We start from the raw sequence: 27,985 nt of genomic DNA, 5'->3' as shown, positions 1-27,985 counted from the left end.
CTCCTTTGTGGGAAAATTCTCATAATGACTAAAGAATTCCAGAAATACTCCCAAGAAATGAGCAGCACAATCTTGTTAGTTTAAAAGTTGACACTAAACTTGGAAAAAATTAAATCAATACAAAAACTTATGAATTAGGAGCTTTGATGAAAACAGAACTGTCATATTTAATGAAGAATACCAGTACCTTTTCCAAGGCAGAATACAATCTACAGCTTCTAATATAATTTTTGTGACGTAGAAAGATTAAAGGAGACAGAAGAGTGAGGCCTAAGACTGAAGAGGACTCTCCTCTAGTAATGGGTAAATCACTTAATATCTCTGGAAAACGACAGAGATAATTTAAATGATCACTAGGAGGCCTACTGACTTCTAAAATCCCAGGACCTAATATTCAGGAAAGCTTTTTGGAAGAAGTGGATAGTCTGGAAATAAGGTATGCTAAAAGCACCAAAATGCAGACTAATGACATCAATCATGAGGAACAGTATTCAATACTTTTAGAAAAACCCAACAAAAATCAAGAAGGTTAAAAATATATGCTTTCTTAGGCAGCATCCTCCTTTTACGGAATTATTCCAAGTTTATAACCAGGATTAATTTTGGGGTCTCATTCATTTCTTAAAACATAGCATCAATTAGAAGTGAGTATCTTACTCAGAAAATATAATTTTAAATTATGAACCTTTTAAAATATGCCAGTAATTTTATAAGACAGATTCATATCCCAAGGATGGAAGAGCTGAGAAACTAAATTTATGCTAAGATCCACCCTTAGAAAGTCCTTCCTTACATATAAAGAACCTTTAGGGCTTATCAACCTGGAACAGGGGGTGGGGATAACTTAATTAAAATGTACACCAAATACCGGAGACAGATACTATCATATCTATAAATGTTTTTGCCACCTTCTAATTACTACTATAGTTATATGTAAACAAAGAATATATCCTTTTTTTTTTTTTTTTTTTTTTTTTGGTCTTTTTTTGCCTTCCTAGGGCCGCTTCCCACAGCACATGGAGGTTCCCAGGCTAGGGGTCTAATCAGAGCTGTAGCCACTGGCCTATGCCAGAGACACAGCAACGCGGGATCCGAGCCACGTCTGCGACCCACACCACAGCTCATGCCAACGGCGGATCCTTAACCCACTGAGCAAGGCCAGGGATCAAACCCGCAACCTCATGGTTCCTAGTCGGATTCGTTAACCACTGAGCCATGACAGGAACTCCAGGAAAAATATATCTTAAGGGAAGCTATCCATACTCCAACAGTCCAGGCTTCATTAAATTACTTTAAATACTTTAATACTGAAAATTCTTTAATTAATGGAAACATTATTACCTATGATTTAAAGACAGCTACTTAAAATAAGTGTGTCAAGATAAATAAGTTTTTTTGTTTTGTTTTTTGGTCTTTTTGCCTTTTCTAGGGCCACACCCACAGCATAAGGAGGTTCCTAAGCTAGGGGTCTAATCGGAGCTGTAGCCCAGGCCAGAGCCACAGCAGTGTGGGATCCAAGCCATGTCTGCAACGTACACCACAGCTCATGGCTACACCGAATCCTTAACCCACCGAGCGAGGCCAGGGATCGAACCCGTGACCTCATGGTTCCTAGTCAGATTCGTTAACCACTGAGCCACAAAAGGAACTCCCAAGATACATAAGTTTATTTAAAAAAGGAAACCACTGTAATTGGCTTGATAAAACCACTAGGCATACAAAAAGGATTGTGAAGAATCAGCTCTTATGTTCATCCAAAGAAAAATATATTACCAAAAAAAAAAAAAATAACTCATCTTTAAAATAAACAGCACTTTGTTTTACACATTCTGCTTTCTTTGAGGAAAGTAGTACTATTAATCAAGTCCTCCTTGAAATTTCTCCTATGGCCTCTCTGACATAATAACAGCATAGTGTCTTCCTAACACACTTTCTAGAAATCATGATCTCTTCTCCACTCTGCTAAAAGTGAGTAAAGGTGACTCCTGGAATAATGAGGGGTTAGGGCCACCAAACCTCTGCACAAATAGCCCTCTCTATACACACAGTTCCTCTGTATCCATGGTTTGGAGCCGTGGATCCAGCCAACTGAGACTTGGTATAACTGTGGTATTTACTACTGAAAAAATCTGCACGTAAGTGGGCCTGCATATTTCAAATCCATGTTGTTCAAGGGTCAAATATACTTCTAAAAGTTTATAGTTTTAAGTCCTATACACTGCCTTCTCTTGCTCCATGAGGAGAGGTGAGACTCCACTTCCTTCTCTCTACTCCTACCCTCTCCTCATAGTGTATCTCTTAAGTGCTGTCTGGCCATTTCCACAAAGGTAGTCTACCATTATGTCACAAAAATATATATAACCTATCCACTTTCATATCTGAAATACTACCACCGGCAATCACATTATTTTTCTCAAGCTTCTGGAATATAAAGTAATTTACCAAAACCCCAATATGTTAACTACTATTTATGCTTACAAGTAATTTGAGGCCACCCACAAGACACCTCAATCTATGCTTTCCATTTTATCACTCATTTTTCAAAATCTCTTCCAGAAAATCTTCCTGAATTACTCTATGAACATGTCTTAATATTTCTTATTTGGCTGTGTATGTAACATTCCTTGTAAAGTTATCTTTTTTCTGACTTAATTCTTATTTATCTCCCAATGCATAATTCCAATTCAACCTCCTCTGACCATCCAACCTGAAGTGATCCTTACATCTTTAGATATAGCAATTTTCTTTTCTCATATGTCATGCTACCAGTTCAAACTATTCATCAATACTTATCTTTTCAGGTGTATTTTATCCCAACTTAACTGTAAGCTAGATTAAAAAAAAAAAAAAAAAAAAACCAATCTCACTCTTACCACATTTTATCCTTAAGTATAAAATAAGCACTCGAATATTACTAATCAAAAGTTTTCACCTGTATGTTTACATTTTGTAGTTTTACATACTTTCCTTTATAACCATCAAATCTCAAATATCTCTGTAATAGCGACTGATGGAACGTGTCAAAGAATTACTACATAAAAGTAATTCACCAAACATACTATAGTATGACAAGCTAGAGAGATAAACTCACATTCATGGTAACAAATTTTTTTTAAGGGCCACATCTGTAGCATATGTTTCCAGGCTAGGGGCTAAATCAGAGCTGCAGCTGCCCGACTACACCACAGTCACAGGAACACCAGATCTGAGCTGCATCTGTTACTACACCACAGCTCAAGACAATGCCAGATCCTTAACCCACTGAGAGAGGCCAGGGATCAAACTTACACCCTCATGGTTACTAGTCAGGTTTGGTACCACTGACCTATGATGGGAACTCCCATGGTAACAAATTTTAAGATATGTTTTTTGATACCAAGATATAGGTAAAAAAGAGACAGACAGAATCTAAAGAACTCCAGAAACCTGAAAGAAAATAACAATAACTAAAGTTTATAATCAGAAGATTGAAGCTATGGTCTCACCCAGAGAGGACTAGAAGCATCAAATAACCCTTTTAACAAACAGAGTACAGGTATATGACATCTTGTTAGATGATGACAGACAGGTAATGGGATAAAAGGGAGGAAGAAAGGCAGAGGGAGGAAGGAGAAAGAGGAAAAAAGAAAAAAAGAAAGAGAAAGAAAGGAACAAAGAAGAGAAAGAAGAATCTTGATATCTTGATTTATAAGAGAACATGATATGAGATTTACTTATCTTGAGCTCCTCTTTCTCCCTTTCCTAGATATATACAGCTACAATTGTCCAAAACTAAAATAAAGGTCACACTGAGAACATGTTAATGTCAGAAGTATGCAATGTGCAAAAATTCTGAGTGGTGGATTGGCAGCCTCTGCTTGTTTGGAACGTTGCAAGGAGAAATATATTGTTCTGGATTAGTGGACACTGGAACATTTTTAAAAAAATCTCTTAAGTAAAAGAAAGGTTAACAATTATAAAAATAAAGAAAATTTAATTAAATAAATAAAAATTGTTATTTGGAATTTACCCACAAAACAACAAAAGCAAAGCAAAAATCAAATTCAGTAAAATCGCTTTCTAGCCAGTGACACTGTACTTTTCAATTAAAATCAAAACCAGGCAAAAGGCAACAAACTATAGCTTTGAATAACATCACAGAAATAGAAAGATATGGAGAGAAAGAGAGAGACAGACATAGACACGGCTAGAACAACAGAAACAGAGAAAAGAGAGCAGAAAAGATAAAGCTAAAGTGCCAGAGACTACTAATGCCAGGAAGGCTACCACTGTGGAGTCTGCAAAACCCTCTCCAAACATCTTTTATTTACCATGTAATAATCAGATGACCTAGTACCAAGACATTTTAAAATCTCTTTGCATATCTTTTCAACTAATTTAATATTCATTTAGTTAGACTTGTAGTGAAAACTTAGCTGTATGGTGATAATTTCAAGGGAGAGAAAGGTTATAAAACAACTCTGTACGTAGGAACATTTATGGTTGTATTAAACTTTTAAACTTGTCTACCTGTTTCGGGGAATGGGGAATATTATGTAATCCCTCAACTTCAGTTTAGAGAGTTTACACACATTTTCAAGCTATTACAGGTAATTTATTTGCCTCTTAGCATTTAATAGGAGTTTAGAGCCTTTTATCTGAGTTTAGAACAACTCTTGTCAAACAAGGTACAGGGATATTTAGAAAACATGGGCTTAGTCAACTATAAACAAACAGTTTGAAATACTCTAAATATACACTATCAGCCTTCAATGAAATATCCCCAGACTTTACTTTCATCCTGAATACTCAAGTTACATAGGATCTGTTCAAGCTGAAACACTGACAAAAGACAAATGCAAAGCTTAAGACCCAGAATTTTTTTTTAAGTATAAAGATGTCTTATGTTTTCAGATTCTCTTTTAAGAGGAAAGCTAGCAATAAAAATGAGGAATGTAACCCCATCAGTTTTCCTAGACAATATTACCACCAAGTTGATAATCTATAAGATTCTGAAATGAAATAAATTAGAGGGTTATGTACAGATACAAGGAATTAAATATCTTTATCTCAATTCTCAATCTTAAATCTATTAATCCACTTCAGATTTAGGTGGGCCTAAAATAAAAAAGAAAAAGATTTTAAAAATTGTGTTTGATACAAAAAAAAAAAAAAAAAAGAATATTATCCAATGATGACTATCAGGTGCAGTACTAAAATACTGATGTTTCATAATATTTTAAAGTTTATTAATTTTATTGGTAAATTTATTAAAATGTAATTACTATATATCAAATATGGGTTTTTAAAAATTTCAATGTTTCACTTTTGAAAATTTTAAAGCTATAGGATTTTTCACTCTTTCTAAAAGTTTTAAAGATTTTTAATTCTGTAATAGGTAAGAAAAGTGCGGTAAAATGCTGATTAGTACAAAATAATTATTTGTCACATGACTTTATTCCCTTTTAGAAAGGTATAAACTTCAAGGAAAAAAATTCAATTATCATAAAAAGAGAGACGAATATTAAAGCAGTACTCTCAAGATATACTTAATAAAAAGCTGTATTTTTAATAAAAACCTGTATTTTTAAGAATTTGTATATAAAAATTTTTTTCTTTTAAAGGTATGGTTTGCATTCCTTATTTTCTGGCCATAGATTTAATGGTGAATTTACTTACAAGCTGTGATTTTAGAACTCACATTAAGTATTACTTAATCTTAATACTTTGTGTAAACTTTTACAATTTCTAGTATAAAAAATGGGGTATATTAACACTAGAATTACTAATCCTTAAGTCATTTGAAGGAATATAACTAGTGCCTCTATATGGTGCTCAGAAAACATTTAAATTGAACATATGATTACCAGGACAATTTGATATCATGGATTGAATTTGTACTTGTTCAACTTTTATGTTATTTTAGTAACTCAGAAACTTACTGATTAGCTATACACAGCCAAATGGTTATAACTATGGGCAAAACCCAATATTCATGACAGGGAACAGTGAACAAAAGCTTCTACTTTTCTCTCAAATGGTTTTTATTCTCTTAATAGCAATGCTGGATGCTTAATCTTCTGTGTTTAGATTTAAAAAAAAATGAAATGAACAAAGGCGTGAAGAACAAAAAGTAGGGCACTTAGATAACTTGCACACTGAGATAGATTTTTAAAAAATCATCAAACTAAATCATAAGATCTCAAAAGATCTATTCAAAATTAGTATTATTTTGGAAACATTTTCCTCCTGGACATATCACTAACTGGATATAGCTGAAAGTCAGCTGTGTAGTGACCAACCATAACTGAGGTAGCATTAAGAACACATTAGCAATGGACAAAATACATGGGTTTAAACCCCAAGTGTCCATATGACAGCTTTGTGACCTAGGCAGAGCTGGGTAAAGTACTTCATCTATATATGGTTTCTCCATTCAGAGCCAGTAACAATGAAATCTACCTGATTACATTACAAGGTTTTCATGAGACCCAAATGAAGTATTACATATTTTGAAAGTAGAAGAATTTTGGAAGTTATTATGTATTTTGAAAGTAGAAGTATTTTGGAAGTTATTAAAAATCATGCAAAAAATTAAAGGAAGTATCTGTACTTTAATGAGATGGGGATAGCTCATGGTCTAGTTTTTTAAATGCAAGATATATTTTTAGTCCTCTTTATTCTATGTTTTGTTTTTCTCACAGTTTGAAGATTCTATAGATACCACACAAATCTACTTATTATATAAATGTGTTTCTTACACTCTTCAAAGACTTCTCTCTCTTATTCATAGAAAGAGCAGGAAAAAAATCTTTATCTAAAACTCTTATTAAATAAATAATAATCTTTAAGGTATTAATGCAACTAATCCCTCACCTAATTTCAAAGAGCATACAATATAATATGGCTGACCTCTACCCCTGATTCCATCACTAATATGTAATGGTCTAAGAGCAAATCACTTCAATCTCAAGGTGCTGTAATATTACATCTACTGACAATGTGAAATATTAGTGTGATCGACTTACCTAATAAGGAACAATTCACCTTTATAACTTAGGTGAAAGCAATATTCAGGTATGAGACAAAACTTTCCCTCTAAATACTTTACTAGTACATCAATGACTTTTAAAAATATGAAACTAACATGTTAGCCCTCAAGTTGTTTTCTTTTGAAGCTATAAAGGCAAACTGACATATGACTTATTTCCTTATTCAGTAGAGATGTTCCAAAGAGGAGCAAATCAGAAACACAAGGACAGAAAAAGAGAAAAGAAAAAATTCTTTACCAGCATATATAAGGATTTACTTTTGAAAAATTCTCCTCTATCCACATAATCACTAAGGAAATCCATCTGTCACTAACAATTACTTTCCTAATAGTTAACACTGTCTTTTCAGAAAAGCAAGAATTCGACCAATCTTATGTCTTACCTTATGTACACTAAGGTATATATCAACAACAGGTAAAATTCTTTCACTAAAAAAATTACTTTTATATTCAGCTTACTTACTATATGGAAGTAGCTTTACAATAACAATCAAGCATAGTGTCACTTTTATGAAAATTTTCATAAGCCGTTATATTTCAAAAATGACTTTACAAAATAGATTTTTTTTGGAAAACAATTCTAACCACACACTATTAATTGTACTGCCTTATGATTTATTACTAGAGGTTTTTATAATTGATTTTTGAAAAAATTTAAACATTCTGAAATAGCAGAAGCACATGCCTTCCTTTTTCTTTGTTGAAAAGCATCCCTGATATGGAGGAAGTAGACTAAAAAAAATTTGACTAGATACACAAAAGCAGCATTTCAGGAGCACTTTTTCCTTCATACAGTAGCTAAAGGAGTGGCACCACAAGCTGTTATGTGATATTAAACTACTGCAATTGAAATTCTCAGTAAAATATGCTAAAAATCTATTTAAGAAACAAAATGTAGAGGGAAAAGGACTTAAATCCAAATAAATATTTAACATACAAAAACTTGAGAAAAGCCAAAGACTCCTTATTTCTTCGGCTTTAATTTTTTTTTTTTTTGTCTTTTTAGGGCTGCACCCATGGCATGGAAGCTCCCAGGCTAGGGGTCAAGTTGGAGCTGCAGCTGTCAGCCTAAGCCACAGCCACAGCCACACAGAATCAGAGCCGTGTCTGTGACCTGCACCATGGCTCACAGCAATGCTGGATCCTTAATCCACTGAGCGAGGCCAGGGATCAAACCCGTGTCCTCATGGATACTAGTCAGATTTGTTTCCCCTGAGCCATGATGGGAACTCCCTCTTTGGCTTTAATTTTAAAATGGCTCTATTTGAATCAAATTCTGTTGCACTAAGACTGCTAATGAAATACAATAATACAATGTAAATATTTATAATTTCTTCACATGGTTTTTGAAACATTTTGCTTTTCTATACTGTCTTTTCATACTTGTGAGTTTCTCAGTTTCACTATTAAAATTATTTTAAAAACTAAACTAGTTATCACAATACACAGGTTTTGTGTACAATTTTCTTTTAAACTTAGTATTCAAAAAAGTGTGGAATAAATAACTCTTCTTTGGAATTTAAAGTGAAAATAATGTCTGAATCAATTCCTAAATGGATTTCCTTTGTGATATGCAGGGGGCCTGTGTCAAGAACTCCCCAAATCTTTAACAGCTATAAAATGAAGAGACTGATAATTACCATATTGAAATAAGATCGAATTTTGACTCCTCTTGCCAGATCCCACACTATCACATTTCCATCATGACCAGCAGAAAAGAGAACTCTTGGATCAAAAGGGTGTGGCTCAAGAACAAATACCTCATCTTCATGACCCTGAAATATTTTTTAAGCGGCAAAGAATGATAAGTATTAAAAGATTAAAACAGAAAATTCAAACACACACCAATATAACATTTCTAAAATACGAATTTTAAGAATTATTAAAGTGGTAAAAATCTTCAGATTTATGGATATATTAATTAATAAAGCTCAGCTAATATCAACACCAGGGATTTGCTATCATTTACTGAAACCTGGGCATACATACTATTTATTTATCCAGACCTACATACTAAAAAATAGCAAGGCTCTATATTTCTAAGCCAAACCTGTTTAACTGCATTTTAAAATTATTTCCATTCTCCCACAGAGACCTACTACCCATTTAGCAAGTATGAGTTTTTAGCTAACATAAATGACTATTTTATGTATTTTATTTTACAGTCAGCTTCAGTTACACCAAATAAAAATCAATCTATTTTCTCACCATCAGGACATGAATTAGTTGACCGGTGTAAGAATTCCAAACTTTCAGAGTCATGTTATTAACTGCAGTTATAACTGTATTGTCGTGTCGATCCCATGCTACCATAGTTACTTTCATTTTTGTGATTTTATCTTCTATCCCTTGAAGGTTTTGGCTGAAAGGGATGGAGGCAGTATTTGTTTACACTGATATTATTTATTAAAATACCAGTATGACAGAAACCTAAATATATATTCTGATGGTTTATATTCATTAACAAAGATAACTAGCTATTGTTAACAGAGCAATTAAGAATAGTTTGAAACAACAAAGAACGATGGCAAAAATCATTGCATGAAGTCAGCAAAATCAGGATTCCAGCAATCCTAAGCCCTTAGTAATAGATAACCTCGAGTAAACAGCACTGGCTTTAAGTCTCTCTGGATCCAGGAAATAACTCCATGCCATGCTGCTCGCTCTCCTTCTTTTGCTGTTGCTGTCATGCCCTGCTAATAACTTATTCTGCTCTCCTACCTGAGACTACTACACACAGACACACATAGAGAAAACGGTCATTTATTAAAACCAAAATAATTACACCACAACATGTAGTATAATCTTTCTCTTGGCTGGAGAAAACCTGTGGACATACCATCCCTGTGATGCAGGGAACATTTTAATATGTTCTGCTTTCTGAAAAAACTAATAATAACTATTCTTACAGTACTATCATCTACTTAATAAAACTGAACTGAAAGAAATAATTAATGCAGCAGGTCTTCTCATAAAGGGCAAAAAGTCATTTTATAAAAATCAGTGTCAGAGCTCCCCCTGTGGCTCAGCGGATTAAGAACCCAACATAGTGTCCATGAGGATATGGGTTCAATCCCTGGCCTCGCTCAATGGTTTAAGGATCCAGTATTGCCGCAAGCTGCAACACAGGACGCAGATACAGCTTGGATCCTGTGTTGCCATGACTGTGGCCGAGGCTCCAGCTGGAGCTCCAATTCGACCCCTGGCCCAGGAACTTCCATTGCCTCAGGTAAGGCCATAAAAAGAAACATAAAATGAAATAAAATAAAACGTCTTTATCTCCAAAAGCACCTGTAGTTATTACAGAAAAGTAAACATTTTAACATGGATTATGATTTATGCTTTCACAGGCTGAGAGTTAGACCAACCTATAATAAATAAAGCTTTACAACTTTAAGTGACCTAGCTTTCCTATGTAATATTTCGAATCTGATCTCTTACCCTGCTGGACGAGTAGCCATATCCAACAGAATACTCTTCCACTCTCTTCGTTTAAATTGCCAAATACGTGCTGTCCCATCACGACTGCCACTTACAAACCTGCAAAGGAGCCCACCCCCCAAAGAAAAAAAAATTACATGAACCTTACCAAAATGCACTTTCTCTAACAGTGAAGTTTTTTAAAATGCCAAGAAAGACAGTATTCATCTTAACTTACACAGCATTCTAATATAATAGAGATTATTCTATCTTACATTGTCTGCAAATTTAAACACTTCTGAAACTTCATAAGCTTTAAAAGTTTTATGTATGTACATTCTAAAGTGCATGGCTAGGTCTCACAAGCAACATTCAAAAGTGATTCAAGGCCACTATTTACTACCTTCAAAAGAGAACTGATATTTACCAATGGAAAAATACTGACTTTCCTCTCAATATTAAAGAACTTGACTCGTTCTACCCAAGCTATAGATATACCTTTAATTTAAAACAGTATCATCAATAAACACATATCTCATTATGATACATTTCCAATCTCTACTAAAAAGGTCCCTACACTTTGAAACATATAGAAAATATATAGGGTGGATAAAAGTCCCTACTATTAAAAGTGGCCAAATAAACGACCATTATTACAGATAAAACATAAAGGTGTGTTCACATGCATGTGAAGCCTCTAGTGATTTTAAATACACATCTAATTAAAAACTGACCACAAGAATTGTCTTTATTTCATAGCTTTAAAAAGGGAATTAAATTTGACAATCAAAAATAATTATTTTACCTGTTACTAGTGTTGGAAAACTGGATACTGTCAACTTTGTCCTACATATAAACAAATGAACAAAAAAGAGGATCCTGAATATAAACTGTTAGACTTATTTAAATTGTTCTTATTTAACTCTTTTCAGGTTCTCATTTAACTCTTTTCAGGAATACTTACAGTATGAAACTCCAATTCTGATATTTTCTCTGGCTGACCTGATCCAAAAAAATAAACCCTAATGATATGATCTGTGCTTCCTGTGGCCAGAAACATTCCACCTGAGGAATAATAGCAAACATTTATAAGTAAAACATTCTATCTGAGGAGTAATAGCAAACATTTGAGTAAAACATTCTATGCCTGAGGAATAATAGCAAACATTTGAGTAAAACATTTATGAGTAAAATTTAAGAGTAAATTTCAAAATCTCTGAAAGTTAGATAATAAAGGTAAGCAACATCACAATATGTACTAAATGACTAACACTTCACTCTAAACTGATTTATATATATCCTAAGTATATAATACCTGAAATATAGGAAGACTATTTCAGTATTTATAGAAGTAAAGCTTTTTTCTATAAATGATTTCACTAAGTGGAGTTCCCATTGTGGTGCAGTGGTTAATGAATCCAACTAGGAACCATGAGGTTGCGGGTTTGATCCCTGGCCTTGCTCAGTGGGTTAAGGATCTGGTGTTGCTGTGAGCTGTGGTGTAGGTCGCAGACACAGCTCAGATCCCGTGTTGCTGTGGCTCTGGTGTGGGCTGGTGGCTACAGCTCTGATTAGACCCCTAGCCTGGGAACTCCATGTGCCATGGGAGCGGCCCGAGAAAAAAGGCAAAAAGGCCAAAAAAAAAAAAAAAAATTTCAGTAAGTAATTACATAATCATGCTAAAATTATCAGTCACTCTTACTAGAAAACATACCTTTTAATTCTGCTGAAATCCCTTTTGCTCCATTTCCCATCTGTTAAAATCCTATCAAATTTTTAGGGCCCAACTCCTCTATACAGTCTAGACTTGCAATCAAAAGAGACTGGTCTTCTCTGAACTCTCATTAAGATTTTATCTTGTAGCAGATACACTGTATTCTGCATTATAATCATTTGTATATGCAGCTGACTCTGCTGCAATCAATACCTCCCCATTGTGTTGAAAACAATGTTAACATAATTGCATTTGGAGTACTCAGAAGGATATATAATGACTATTTTGTGTTATTACTGAAAGTAAAACTGTCTTCATGACAGTAGCAGTGGAAATCTAGAAACTAGAAATTAAAGATGCTTAGACATTAGTCTGGCAAAAATAGATTCATGTCATCAGTTTGTAATCACTTATCTCAGGTACTACTGCTATCTACTATTATGAAAGCAAAAGAAAGTAAAATTGGAAATAAATGTGGAAGATACTGGTATTAGAAACATTAATTCATGTTTCACTTTAAATCTCCAGATTATAATTTAAAATGACTCTACTATCCATTCAAAATGCCACATTAACTCAAAACATTAAATGGAATTTTAGCACTGCTACACAACTACTTTTTAAAGAGCAAATGTGAACAATATGGAGCAAAGTGATTAATAAAGATGTATAAATATCTATCAAATCTATTTTACTTAGCTGGCAGTACCGAAACCCATGAAAATATAAAATAGATTTAAAATACTTTTCTTCCATCTAATAAGATAACTATTCAAAGATTTATTCTTTAACAGAGTCATTTTTGAAATGATTTCTTATCTCTGACCAAAGATTATAGCCTCTTACAGAAAAATCTTATATCATACTCAATGGAATTAGTACACAGACTAGACTCGAGCAAAGTTCAGACAATTATAAATTACTTTATGATCATACTCTGGTATACACATGAGAATATAATTTATATTACAATAGTAATCTCCAAAATTTTTCTGTGTTCTACTAGAAGCCTTCTAATATACAATCTGAAGTGGAGAATTACAAAGAAAAAAAAAATCTTACCAGCACTAAAAGAAGAACAGATCATTTGAACTCCAGGCCGAGGACGCTCTGTAAATTTTGCAGGTCTTGGACTATAACATAAAAAAATAACCAATTAGAAATATCCCAAAGAAACCAGCAACACCACAACTCAGCTGCCTCAAAAAATAATTAGAGAACAAAATTAAATACGAAGCAATAGATGTCTCCTTTCCTAAAAACAAGTTCAAAATCATTATGTGTCATGATTAGCAGGACCTTGCGAAAACTCAAGATACAGATTTTTGTAGGAGCTACTGATTATAGAACAACCCACAATCTCAAACCCACTGTCAACAGCCAACTTGAAGTTATCAGTTACACTCTTCTAATCAAATTTAACAGGCTTTCGGTTTCATATAGGAGAACAGCAATGCACAAATACATAAGGAAATATAACTCATATATGAACATGAACAAACTAGAAAAATAGGTGCTGTCTCTGGCATATGTGTATCATCAATAAATAAACTTTTTCAATATAAGACATTGTTAATTAAACAATTAAAATGTCTTTTAAGACTAAAAAGTAAGAGTCTTACATCCTAGTGAAAATCTGAAGACAATTTGATTCTTACATCAATTATTCTACTCATTCAAAACAGTGATCTATATAAAACAGGTCATACTAGACTGTATTTACATTAATTATATTTGTATTAGAGATTATGTGTCTTACATTAATACTACTGACATTAAATGCTTAGTGCTACAATCAGCTATACTAAAGAAAAATTAAATTACAGGTTTTACCAATACCAGCTCCAATACATATACAAGGTATACATAACACTCTAATACAGTGATTATCAAACACAGAATGGATTCAGTCTTATGAACATTTAAGGGGAAAAAGTGCAAAATATTTCTGACCAATCAATTATATATCCTGAAAAATAATAGTCTCTTACCCATACAGAACATTAAAAAAAAAAAAACTGCTAAAAATTTTTAAATAAAATTGTAAATAAATTTTTAAATTGATATTTATGAAAATTTTCCTTAGTCACAAGCTCTGATATAGCTAAGCATAACTGATAGTTTAGAGAAAGTTACTAGAACATTCTTAAAATCTGAACATTTATTCATAGTAGAAGTTACACTAACTCTAAGTAAATTTATCTGAACTGATAGACAATTAAATGCACTACTTTCATTAATATCTTAGACTATAGTGCTACATTTTTATTAATTTTTCATATAACTGCTTTTTTAAGTGCCAAATAATGAGTCAGTTAGAACTTAGATGCAAACAGTCATGCAGACTGTCATTTTAAATGAACACTAATATTTTTAAAGGGAAAGTGCAAATAAGCAAGTATATATAATTTATTTTTAATGCACATTTCAGGAAATATTCAGGACAAGGCCCAGGGCTCAGACTGAGTTCAGCAGCCAGTTCTGCAGCTTATCAGATGTGTGACCTTAGGCAATTTAACATTTCTATACCTCAGTATCCTTACCTGTAAAATGGGAGTAAATTTGAGAACACATCTCAGAATCATGAGAGAATTAAATAAGTTTAATGCACATAAAGTGCTTATTTTTGTGCCCAGCATACTTAGTAAATCTGTTTCTTTTTTTTCTTTTTAGGGCCACACCTATGCCATATGGAAGTTCCCAGGCTAGGGGTCAAAGAGTAGCAGCTGCTGGACTATACCACAGCCAGAGCCAACACTAGATCCAGCTGTGTGTACAACCTATGCCACAGCTCACAGCAACATGGGATCCCATGGCAACACTGGAGATCCTTAACCCATTGAGCGAGGCCAGGGATCAAACCTGCATCCTCATGGACATTAGTTGGGTTCTTAACCTCCTGAGCCACAACAGGAACTCCTAAGTTATTATTAGAATAGAATTATTAATATTTTGATTAGGTTCCACCCCTTCAAGACAGCTCATCGAAGAATAACTGCTATTTGGTTTGGCACAGTGGTTAAGAGGAAGGCCTGATAGCACACTCCATCCAGTATCTGCCTCAATTTTCTCCCTTACTGAAGAACTAATTCTTTCAACTAATGCAGACTGGGCTGCTGAAGTCACATACCCCAAAGATTACACAAAAGCATTATAGCTCAATACAATGTTTGCCTCTGATTAGTAATTAAAGCCTAGGTGCCAGATTTTTTGGCAGTTATCAACCATGTGTATATAAAGAAAGGCAAACAAGACTCTCAAAGCCTACATAAAGGGGAAATTACTTACTTTTTTGCCTGATTCCAACTTAAAAGTTTTCATAGGACTATTATAATAACAAAGAGAAAAGACTACTACTTATAAATAACTAGAAAAAACTTGCGCGACCCCAAATAGGAAAAATCACTAAGCAAAATAAGGAAAAACTCAATGGAATATAATGCAAACTAAAATTATGTGAAAAAAATTGTTACGGTAGGGGGTTTATGGGTGAATCTAAATAAAGGTTCTCAAAAAATCATATACTGAATAACTCACTCTCAAGGATGCAAATAAATATCATTGTACTTAGCAATGTAATCCTCTAGAGGCACAAAGTGAGAGTTTAATTTTGTAAACACTTTTTTTGTTCCTATACCGATTTGATGATTGCTCATCACTTTTTCTCCAAAAACAAGATAGGAAAAGACAAAGTTATCAAATCAGATCCATAAAGAGGTAAAAATACTCAAAGGAAACTAGAATTAACTATTGCTATTTTCCATACACATCAGTTAAACATTTCAAGTTTTATCTAAATGTCTATAGAAAGTCTTTAATAAGGCAACTAAAGTAAAATCACTTTGCTTTGCCAACAGCCATGTCTTTGATCACATTTCTTTTGGCAAATGAAGTGTAGTTTGCTTTATTAAGCTACTCAAGCTGCCATGGCCCCCTAATGCCCTGCCATAAAAGACACTCTTCAGGAATGTCCATATATACGAAGTTTATCTAAACACTACTATTTGAAAATAACAAAGACATACATAGATTATTTTATTACTCAACTTGGGTTGATAATTTATATAAAAAAGTCATAGACAATTGAGATATATCTAATCTGAACAACTTTCTACCCTGAGAATAGAGAGATGGCCTTTTCAACACACTATGAATTTACTATCTCCACATTCACAGACTGTCTATGGCATAAATATAGCACTCCTCCCCACCATCCACTTAAGAGGTGGCCTGAAATAGCACAGAACCCAGGGGCAGGAAAATTTTAGTTCTGGCTTTGCCATTTTTTTTTTTTTTTTTGTCTTTTGTCTTTTTAGGGCCACATATGTGGCATATGGAGGTTCCCAGGCCAGGGGTCGAATAGGACCTGCAGCCACCGGCCTACACCACAGCCACAGGAACATGGGATCCAAGTGGCATCTGTGACCTACACCACAGCTCAAGGCAATGCCAAATCCTTAACCCACTGAGCGAAGCCAGGGATCGAACCTGCGTCCTCATGGATACTAGTCAGGTTCGTTAGTCACTGAGCCATGACAGGAACTCCAGGCTTTGCCATTTTTAAAAACTGCTTTAATGGTAGGAAAATCATTTAGCCTTTCTTTGCCTCAGTGTGCTTAATCAAAACATAATATTGCCCAGCCAACTTGTTTTGATAAACCAAGGTATTAATATAGGTGAAAGCACAAATACGAAATGCTATTAAGGGGTAGAGGAAAGAGTGCATCTATTTACCTTGAGATAGTTTAGTGAAAATTTAATGATTCTATTTTCGTAAGTTTCCCTAGATCTTAAAAATCTAAAGTCTATAGATGCAATAACAGAAGTAATCATAATTCTTCTGAAGAACTAGAAACTCTTAAGATTATGTTCTCAGCACCAAAAGGAGCTACTGAGGATGTAACTGCGGCATACAAAAAGAAGAGGTAATAACACCAGTATATTCTGAAAGAGCTAGGGCTAGGAAAAAAAGAGAAAAAAGAAACATGTTAACATAAAACTTTCTTTAAAGCATGAAAACATAAAGGAAAGCATAAAAATGAAAGAGGTTGGTGAAGAGCCAAAATGAATTTGTTATTTACTCAAGGAGAAAAAGTAAAATTATTCCTATTGTTGACTACTTTATACTTTTACAATTTCAACCATTAAATGCATTTATTCTATGAAATAAAAAAGTAACTGACTTTATTTTAAGGGTTCCAGCATCCCACAGCCAAAAACAAATAGTGCCATCCGCCCCAGTAGAAGATAGATATCTCTTTGAGCCACTGCACAATGGCGAGAACTGAAAAACAAAAAAAAATTTTACAAAAAGTGTACCACATTCCAAATAATAAACCCATTTTTACCCTACAAAGAGCAACTAACACTAATGGTTAGAAGACACTCAGAATTTACCAGGTCATGGCTACCACATTATTTAAAGTCCATGTATTTATAAAGAAGAGAGAAATATTCCTTTCTTCATTTTTAGTTGGCTTTATATAATGGATTATACAAATGATTTTATAAAATTTACTTTCAACTATAACCAAAGAGGATTTTGCAGGGATTAAAATGATTACCTGTAGTGATGTTATAGATGCACTGTGGCCCTGAAGAACAGCCAAAGGTGCACATGTTCGAAGACACCAGACTCGGATCATTTTATCACAACTTCCAGCTGCTATCATGGTATTCTCATAGTTCACAGCCATGTCTGATATTTCAGCAGCATGTCCTCTTAAAGTAGCTAATAATCTCCCATCATCTGTTGCCCAGATTTTCACAAGACAGTCATCAGAACCCTTAAAATAAAAATGGATATTAACAGAATTAACTCTATAAATTTTGACTCAAATTCTTTACACAGATAAAGAAATCCTATCAGTTATAGCCACTTCTCAATAATTGTAATTTTAAGTACTAAAAAGCACTAAATACCTGTGTTAGGAATTTTCCTCTAATAAACAAGGCTTTATTTTATTAAATTATTCACACTTAAAAGAATACTCATGTGCCTACCAACTAACAGGAAAAATTAGGAGGTTAACAATAACTAGCATTTACCTCGGGTCCCTGACCCATTACCCAGCCTCTATCTGGAATCTTAAAAAAGAATCTGAACTTCTAAAGTAACAAAATTATATGGACTTCCTGTTGTGGCTCAGCAGCTTAAGGACCCAAATAGTATCCATGAGGAGCGGGTTTGATCCCTGGCCTCACTCAGTGGGTTAAGGGTCTGGCATTGCCACAAGCTGCAGCATAGGTCACAGATGTGACTAGGATCCTGCATTGCTGTAGCTGTGGTGTAGGCTTGCACATGCAGCTGCAATTCGACCCCTAGCCAGGGAACTTCTATATGCTGTAGTCACAGCTCTAAAAATAAATAAATGAATAAATAAACCAATAAATAAAATTGTAACTGCAAAACAAATATATACAATAGTAACTAATCCTATCTCTGTTAGCATAAAAATAAAAAGAAGCTTATTTGGGGTTTTTTTTCCTCCTAAGAAGCCAAAATCCATAATACATGAGTTTCCCATCACTGATCTTCAGCTAAAAACATTACTTATAAAATCACCCAAGGTCAGTTATAAGAAGTTAATTTTATCTGTACAAAGTCAATAAAAGTACATAAATTACCTGTTTACTCTGCTGCTGCAGCATAAGCTCAGGAAGAAAACGTAAAGAATAGAGTTGCAAAAAAAAAAAAAAAAAAAAAAATACAGAGGGAGTTCCAGCAGTGGTTCAACAAATATTTATGAGGATGCGGGTTGGATCCCCGGCCTCGCTCAGTGGGTTAAAATCAGGCATTGCCATGAGCTATGGTGTAGGTCCCAGAAACAGCCGAGATCTGGGCATTGCTATGACTGTGGTATAGACCAGCAGCTAAAGTCCTGATTGGACCCCTAGCCTGGGAACTTTCATATGCCACAGATGTAGCCCTAAAAAGACAAGAAAAGAAAAGTTTCCGGAGTTCCCATGGTGGCTCAGTGGTTAACAAATCCGACTAGGAACCATGAGGTTGCTGGTTCGATCCCTGGCCTTGCTCAGTGGGTTAACGATCCGGCGTTGCCGTGAGCTGTGGTGTAGGTCGCAGACGTGGCTCGGATCCCACATTGCTATGGCTGGGGTGTAGGCTGGTGGCTACAACTCCAATTCGACCCTTAGCCTGGGAACCTCCATATGCTGCGGAAGTGGCCCAAGAAATTGAAAAAAAAAAAAAAAAAAAAAAAAAAATTGATAGGTTAAAAAAAAAAGTTTCCTATGACAAAAAAAATATTTCCACTTATAAATAAATATATCAATTTCATTTAGCCAAAGCAGAGATAAGAACTGCTAGGCTTTTTTTTTTCTTCTCTAATTTTCCTTATTCATCCTCTATCTCAAAGTTTACTTTACTCTTACCAACTCTTCCCATTTTCCCTTAGTTTTTATTATTAAAAATCTTTAAATGTACAAAAAAGTAAAGAATGTTATCATTATCCTCATATAAAGATTTTAAAAGTTGGAGGTTAGAATTTTTTATAATCTTCCAATCTAACTTATTTAAAAAATACATACAATTTTATCTGACACTGTACTTGGAGGGTCTACAAAAACAAATAATACAGAGAAGTATCTGCTTCATACTGATAACAGGTATGACATATAAATGATCACAAATACAGTATTAACAGAACATGTTAAATGCTGTACTCTATACCACTCTGCCAGTACTACCTAGAACACTCTCAATTAACTGTAAAACCAGTTCTTCTGACTGACCTTCAAAGCAAATTAAATGGGTTACTAACCACTGAAGACTAATAGTAAGACTTAACTTCAGTGAATTATTTATATTAAAATCTGGTATTCCCATCATGTTCACTTAATCTTGGACTCTTCATCTATAAAATAAGGAGGTTAACTTGGATGATGTCCAAGATTCCCCTTTAAAATTTGGTGATTCATGCATTCATTTATCCATTTGCCTTGCAATTAAATATGTGTCAAATACAAGAGCTTCAAGGATGAGGTACAAAGGCAAGTATTTCTGTTCTTACGAAGCAAGGCAGAATAGAATGCAATAACACGACCTGAATGCTATACTGTTAATCAGTAGAGATCCAAAAGAATTGCAGTCTGTTATTCCTCAAATGTAGAGAAGTAGAATCTAGAAAGGAATCCAGAAGCAGTGATGCTTAGACTATCAATACAGTGTAGTAGCTTAAGAGCACAGACTCTAGGGGTCAAATGTCTGGATTCATTGACCTGGCATGACCACGTTCTAGATGTTTGACCTTGGAAAAATTACATATGCTTTCTTTGCCTCATTTTCATATCTATACCCAAACTCATAGCGTTGTTGCAAAAAATACATGAGCAAACGAAGGTGGCATGCCCAGCACATGGCAAAAGCTATAGACACACACACACATACTCACACACTGTGGACTCTCTACTATTACTGCTTTTGTTGGTAGTAGGATTCTTTTCTTTTGTTTTTTCTTTTTATGGCCACACCCTCATGTGGAAGTTTCCAGGCTAGGGGGTCGAAATGGAGCTGCAGCTACCAGCCTACGCCACAGCCACAGCAATACCAACACCAGATCCAAGCTACATCTGCTACTACATTGTAGCATGAGGCAATGCCAGATCCTTAACCCACTGAGCAAGGCCAGGGATCAAACCTATATCCTCATGGACACTATGTCGGTTCTCATGGACACTATGTCAGTTCCTGAGCCACACAGAAACTCTGACAATGTTATTCTTACTCTAATAATAATATTATTATTTTTAAAAGAACAAATATTCCAGATGGCAACTACAGAGAAAAGTATGACCACAGCCATAGACATGTGAGAAGTTCAGGGACCTGCAAATAGCCTGTAAGTTAACTTAGAGTGTGCGGTGAAGGTAAGAGGATGAAGTCAGAGAAAACCTGTAAAAGACTTTTATGGTACACTAAGGAATATGGTAAGTAATGGGGATCATGTAAAGTAATCAAGCAGGTTGAGAGTCAGGATCAGATGTGTTTTCCAAAGAACATCCTGGCATCAGCATGAATTAGGCTAGAAAGTAGGAGACCAGTCGAAAGTCGTCAAAATACTGCAGGTAAGAGAGAATGAGTGATAGAACTGAGATTATTATGGAAGAGAGGGCTACAGTAGGTATCAGGGAATAAAAGGAAGAGGATTACAGCACTGCCAAATGTGCGAGGTGAAGGAGGAGCTATAGCAGACAGCTGTGATTTCCAGCTGATCTACAATACCACCTGGCACATGGAAGCACACTAGCTATTTGCTGAATTAAAAAAAGGCTTTAAAACAATTACTCAGTTCTCAATTTCTCTAAATTCCACAGATTACATCAAATTATTTACTTCATTTGCTTACCTTCTAAAAACTAAGGCAATATTTGGCTTGGACCTACACTCACAACAAAAATAAATATATATATATATATTTGTCTTTTTAGGACCTTACTTTTGGCATATGGAAGTTCCCAGACTAGAGGATGAATCAGAGCTAAGCCACCGGACTACACCACAGCCACACAACAAAGGATCCTAGCCGGCCTGCAACCTACACCACATGTCACGGCAATGCCAGATCCTTAACCACCTGAGTGAAGCCAGGGATTGAACCTGCGTCCTCATGGATACTAGTCGGGTTTGTTACCACTAAGCCATGATGGGAACTCCCCCAAAATAAAAGATTAAGTATGCTCGTGTAAGCAGAATATATGAAAAGTCAAATCACATCATTATTTCTTATGCATCTGTGTAAGAATCTGCTTTATAATCCAACAGAGATGGCGTTTTGCATATTTTTCCAAGTTAACAAACAGAGAGACACAAACACACACACACATACATCTTTCTGATGAAAATGCCAGCTTTCAAAGGCATCATGTTGTCTAAAATCAGCACCCTGTCACTTTTCACCAATTAAAATTGAACAAAGTCCCATTATATTGATATTTAAAGTTCACCAATTTAATATTACTTTACAATTCTGCTCTATTTAGACAAGTACAAAAAACGAAACAAACAAACAAAAAAACCCAGAAAACCAGAACAAACCACTATACACAATTCCCCTCAAGTGTGTATTATACCAATTAACCTTTCATTTCTTCCATTTCTTCTCATCGTACTTTCAGGGAAATCTCTTCACTATTCTCTCCTATGACCTATAAAGTAGTATACTGCCCCCAACCCTCACCCTTGACCCCAGAACTCCTGACAGAATTGCACACAGACTTCTAAAGCAACCTCAGCCAATTTATGTCTCATGAATCATTACTGTGATCATTATTTTTAAGGAAATATGAAAATAAAATGATCTGACAAATTCAACTAAGTTCTTTTAAAATGTCTATCAGAAATACAAATACACATAAATAATTACTTGAAAAGAACAAAAATCAAATTTACTGGGAAAACATTTTCCAAAGCACTATAAATGCGTTTAAGTTGAATGTGGAAGGATGAATTAAAAATTGATAAAAACTTATCTTAAAAATTAAGATCAAAGCGTAGAGCAGAATTTGAACAGATGATCTTTCTTTCCACAAGCCTACCTCAAATGTTAGTTAAGTCAATAATAAACCAAAGTGTAGAACATTACAGTCTTTCAATCAAAATGTTAAAGAGAGTTACGTACATTAAAATAAAAGTAATGTTACTTAAATGGTGAAAGGCGAGAGATGGACAACACAGGCCTAGGGTCTGGCTGAGGGTCAGGAGGGAGACACAGGCTGCTAAGCCTTAGGAAGGAGGAAGGGTGGGGGAAAGTAACTGTAAAGCAAAGGGGAAAGAAACTAGAGGATTCTAACCTTAGCAAGTAAGGCAAATATCTGAGGGTTATTTTCTAAATGTGGAGAAGTGGGAAACAAAAGAAGGAACCAAAAGAAGTAAGGCAAGTCTGAAAATACTGCGGAATAAGAGTAATTAAGGGGAAAAAACCTGGAGGCAACAGTGAACTTCCTGCTAAAATTAGTGTGATTTTAGAAAAACTTCAACTGACAAAGTTTTTCAGCAAAGTTCCAAAGCCCAGGGGAAAATGAAGTATTCATTTATTTTCAGTAATATTTAGATGTTGCTTCTAGGGCTGGGAATTTGGCAAAGTGAGAAAAGTGGGGAGTACAAAGTGTAAGCAGGACATTTTTTAAGAAGTTAAGCTGGAAAGGTTTTATCTAAGGAAGGTAACAGAGGGTGGGATTTTAAATGCCCCCGTTAAGGAGTTTGAATTTAACCTGGTGAGAAAGCTACTCAAAAACTTTAGGCAGACAAAACATAAACACTTTAATATTTTGGCCACAATAAGTTTTAAGAAATTCACAAGCTGGTGAAAAGTGAAGAGGCCTTTTTGGAATTCATTTTTAAATCAAATTATAATATTAAGCTAGTATTTAATGACAAGCAAACATAAGATAGCAGTGAATCATCAGTTTCACTTTTCAATCATGTACAATTATGATAATTACCATGAAAGTGCTCATTAATATGTTATTTGTCTGTTTTATATCAAACCTAAACAAAACAAAAAACTCAAAAACAAAAAATGCGTGTAGCTTTAGCTTACATAAATCCCTCAATAAAACTATATAAATTTACAGTGCTCTCCTTTAAAAGACATCTTATCAATGCAAAGATAAAGCCAAGGAGTTCCCTTTGTGGCACAGTGGAAATGAATCTGACTAGTATCCATGAGGACGTGGGTTTGATCCCTGGCCTCACTCAGTGGGTCGGGGATCCAGCATTGCCATAAGCTGTGGTGTAGGTTGCAGACGCAGCTTGGATCCTCCGTGGCTATGGTATAGGCGGGCAGCTGCAGCTCTGATTCGACCCCTAGCCATATGCTGTGGGTGTGGCCCTAAAAAAACAAAACAAAACAAAAAACCCAAAAACAAAAAAACCAAAGATAAAGCCAAGAATGCTGAAAGAGTACCCTATCTCTATCCCGAAAAAACAACAGTGTAGATATTATTGGTGAAAAGGCTTAATAAAAGGTGGAACTTAAAAGTTTAGATTTAGATTTGCCTAAACATAAGAATTTAAAGTACCCTATAAATTTTCTTAAATTCATAAGAATTTAAAGTACCCTATAAACATCTAGAGCCATACACAACAAAATTATAAATTCATGTGTCTTTAAAATTTCACCATGTTCTATAGGATACTGGACAAAGGAAGAAAACTAGAATCTCAGGAATTTCTTTGAATACTTTTAAGTACTCTGGAAATGGTACCACCAGTGACTTTTCCAACATACAGCTGGATCTCTTCCACTGCAGATAATTCCTATTTTTTGTCTATCCCAAAGAAGTTCCTATTTTGTGACTCCCTTTTGGAAACATCAGAATTTCTTCAAAACAGTTTTTTTTGTTTTTTTTTAAGTGCTGTACCTGCGGCATATGAAAGTTCCCCAGGTTAGGGACTCAGTCAGAGCCATAGCCAGAGCTAAAGCCACACTGGATCCCAGACACATCTGCAACCTAAGCTACAGTTTGCATTAACACCAGATCCTTAACCCACTGAGTGAGGCCAAGAGATCAAACCTGCATCCTTATGGAGATTAATCGGGTTCTTAACCTGCTGAGTCACAATGAGAACTCCAAAATAAAGAGAGGCAAAATTCTGATAAATAAAAGCAAATGCCAACATTCTCCACAGTTAAAGCCCAGGCAATCAATGTCTAGCACGCATCTGCTTTTGCCATCCTGGTAGAGAAAAGCTGCATAGATCTTTGCGACATGCTTTCAACTTTGTCATATGCTTGGGTATTAAAATTATCCTTAAAATCTACAAAAAAAAAAAAAGTTTTATCTTCAATAAGAAAACTTTATGGAACAACTTTAGACACAGGGCCTTCAGCCATTTAAATTCTACATAAAAACTAAAGCAGAACCTAAAGTCAAATTTAAAGTTTCTGGAAGGCAAATTTTAAAGGGCTCAGTTGTACTATTTAAATACATATGTCAGAGTTCCCACTGTGGCTCAGCAGGTTAAGAACCTGACATAGTTTCTGTAAGGATGTGGGTTTGATCCCTGGCCTCCCTCTTGGGTTAAGGATCCAGCATTGCTGCAAGCTGCATCGCAGGTTTTCAGCTGCAGCCTGAATTTGACCCCTACCCTGGGAACTGCCATGTGTCACAGGAGTGTTCATAAAAAGAAAAAAACAAAATAGAAAAATCCCCCAAAATAAATACATATATGTATATATTTATTAAACTAAAAGCTAGATTATGGCTAACAACTATATGAACTATTCAATGACGAAGAAAAGTACTTTACAGGATGGAGCAGCAAATGACAATGAATGGTTGATTTCTGCAAGCAGAAAACCACGCACATTTGGGAAAAAGTGCAGCAGGTTCATTCTGCTCAGATGACTTTAAGATTAAAAAGTAGATCTTGGAGTTCCCATCGTGGCTCAGTGGTTAACGAATCCGACTAGGAACCATGATGTTGTGGGTTTGATCCCTGGCCTTGCTTAGTGGGTTAGGATCCAGCGTCACTGTGAGCTGTGGTGTAGGTTGCAGATGCGGCTCGGATCCCATGTTGCTGTGGCTCTGGCGTAAGCCTAAGGCTACAGCTCCTATTGGACCCCTAGCCTGGGAACCTCCATACACCGCAGGAGCGGCCCAAGAAACGGCAAATAGACAAAATAAATAAATACATAAATAAATAAAAAGTAAATCTGTAAAACTTCCCCTGCTAAAAGAGAAGCATGAATTGGGCAGACCAAAGACTACTATTTTGACATGACAAGTAAGAGAAATTATATGATTTTTAGACTTACAGTATTATCTTGAAGACTTTGGCATACTTTGGCAGAAGCAACAATTTTTTTCTTGCTATTGCTACAACTTATGAGTCAGATTTCACTTCTTGATGTCATTAGAACAAACAAAATTAAATGTTAAAAACATCATGTACATGATCATTCATACTATAATGTCATTTTTTTTTTCAACTTATAGACCCAATGACAAACCTTTTATCAACGTAACAATCACTTGCACTTATCCTGCTCCCAAATTCTAAGTACCATTATGGAAAAGATGATAAGCACACTAAATTGGCAACACTGAAAATTCCTAACTTCTCTGCTTATTTGGGGAGCCTTTTATTTTTTCCCCATTCATCATTCTTTCCCTATTACCAGGTTTTTTCACTCATCTCTAGAAGCCAGTCCCATTCTCTAGCCAAGACTCTTATCAGATAAAATATTTCACATTGAAAAGTAGAATCTACTCATTGTGAACCTAATTATCTATCTAAATATCCAAATAAACTGTTCTTTATACATTCCACCTTCATCTACTTATTCATTTATCTATCTTCCTTGAAGACCACTGTACATCAATTATCTCTTACAGCTACTCTCCTGGTTTCTTCCCCTTGACCAGTTTTTCAAAAATATACTTCTTAGAAATTATTGTACTTTAGCTCTCCTTTACATTACTTCCAAACTGACTAAATACAAAGTATCACCCCTAAGTTACCTCCCAAACACTTTTCAAAAGTAATTTTGAATTTCAAACTTACAGAAGTTTTAAGAGCAGTACCAATGTCTTCCATCATCCAGATTCATCAACTATCAACAATCTTCTCCATCACCGCCTTACTTTCTCTCCATATAACACAAACACGCACACACAGCCATTAGTCTTTTTCTATACCATTTCAGAGTACTATGCAGGCTTGATGCCCCATTTCTAAATATTCCAGTATGTACTTCTCTAAAACAAGGAAACTCATCTATATAAGGTGGGGAATCCATGTTGATAAAACTTCCATCTATCCAATTCCTTTCTGGCCTCGGATCCCATACATGTTAAATTTTAGTTATATGGTCACTTCAGTCTCTTTGACCTGGACTATTTCCTCAGGCTTTCTCTGTGTTTCACATCCTCAGAAGTTTATATAAAGAATACAGACCTTTCCTTCCATAGGATGACCCTGAACCTCAGTCTCTGTTTTCCCATAACCAGACCCAGACCACACTGTCCTGGCAGGAATCCCACAGACAAGATGCTCTCTTTCTCAGGCACCACTTCAGAGGATACACAATGTCAACCCATCCCCCACTAGCAAAGCTAATAACTTTTTCTTGTTAGTGTTTCCAATGTTTCTCCTCCATAAAGTTGCAACTTCCCTTTATAACCAATTAAATCAGTATCTTGTGGAGATACATACAAGATGATGCTAAGATCTTCTAACCAGTATCTACCAGTCTTAGCCTCCATCGATGACGTACAAATGAATCAACCACCATCACGATAGCTGCCAAACCACCATTCTTTCTACAATGCCAACTGGCATCCTACTATAAATAAGAGTTTTCTCTTCCCTCACAGTCATTTATTTACTTATTTACATCAGTATAAACTCATGGATTCCTACTTTAGTCAGTGGTCATAAATCACTCAGTCAAGGTCCTATCTGTCCTCATGGAGCTTAGCAGGAAGAGAATACAATAAAAGACAGTTTTTAAGAATAAGAATTTCAGATAGTAAGAGACATTACAAGGTAAGGTAAGGTAATGTGACAGACAATGATGGAGTCTGAGGAGGGAAGGTAGTCAGGGAAGAGTCTCTAAGAAAGCAGTGTTTGACTAGAGTTGCTAAAGAAAGAATCATCTACAGGAATATTCTGGAGAAGACAATTCCAGGCAGAGGGAATCGACAGTACAAAGGCTCTAAGCCATAAACGGGCTTTGCAAGTTTGAAACAGAAGAAGACCAGGTTAATGAAGCACAGTTCTACTATGACGTCTTACAGATATTTTTGTATACAGCTCCCCCAACAAGTTTCTTAAAAGAAAGGACATTATTAACTTT

General features: G+C 35.0%; 1 protein-coding gene across 7 annotated transcripts in view; it reads right to left on the bottom strand.

Moving 5' to 3' along the window:
* The window catches only part of PHIP (pleckstrin homology domain interacting protein), a 130,617-nt gene that overhangs the window by 60,277 nt on the left and 42,355 nt on the right, over positions 1-27,985 (bottom strand). For all 7 annotated transcript variants that reach the window (XR_002344074.1, XR_002344075.1, XM_021092177.1 and 4 more), the window contains 8 exons: positions 17,729-17,950; positions 17,348-17,448; positions 13,227-13,297; positions 11,415-11,515; positions 11,256-11,296; positions 10,472-10,570; positions 9,239-9,392; positions 8,671-8,805 (listed from right to left, as the gene is read on the bottom strand). Coding sequence is in view for 5 of the 7 variants with exons in the window: in XM_021092177.1 (XP_020947836.1) it covers positions 8,671-8,805; positions 9,239-9,392; positions 10,472-10,570; positions 11,256-11,296; positions 11,415-11,515; positions 13,227-13,297; positions 17,348-17,448; positions 17,729-17,950 (924 nt within the window). In the remaining 2 variants the exon portion in view is untranslated. The remainder of the gene's footprint in view (positions 1-8,670; positions 8,806-9,238; positions 9,393-10,471; positions 10,571-11,255; positions 11,297-11,414; positions 11,516-13,226; positions 13,298-17,347; positions 17,449-17,728; positions 17,951-27,985) is intronic.

The sequence above is a fragment of the Sus scrofa genome, chromosome 1, assembly GCF_000003025.6.
Source record: "Sus scrofa isolate TJ Tabasco breed Duroc chromosome 1, Sscrofa11.1, whole genome shotgun sequence".
Classification (NCBI taxonomy): Eukaryota; Metazoa; Chordata; class Mammalia; order Artiodactyla; family Suidae; genus Sus; species Sus scrofa.
The sequence above is the reverse complement of the archived record's forward strand: the minus strand, read 5'-3'. Positions and strand labels throughout refer to the sequence as shown.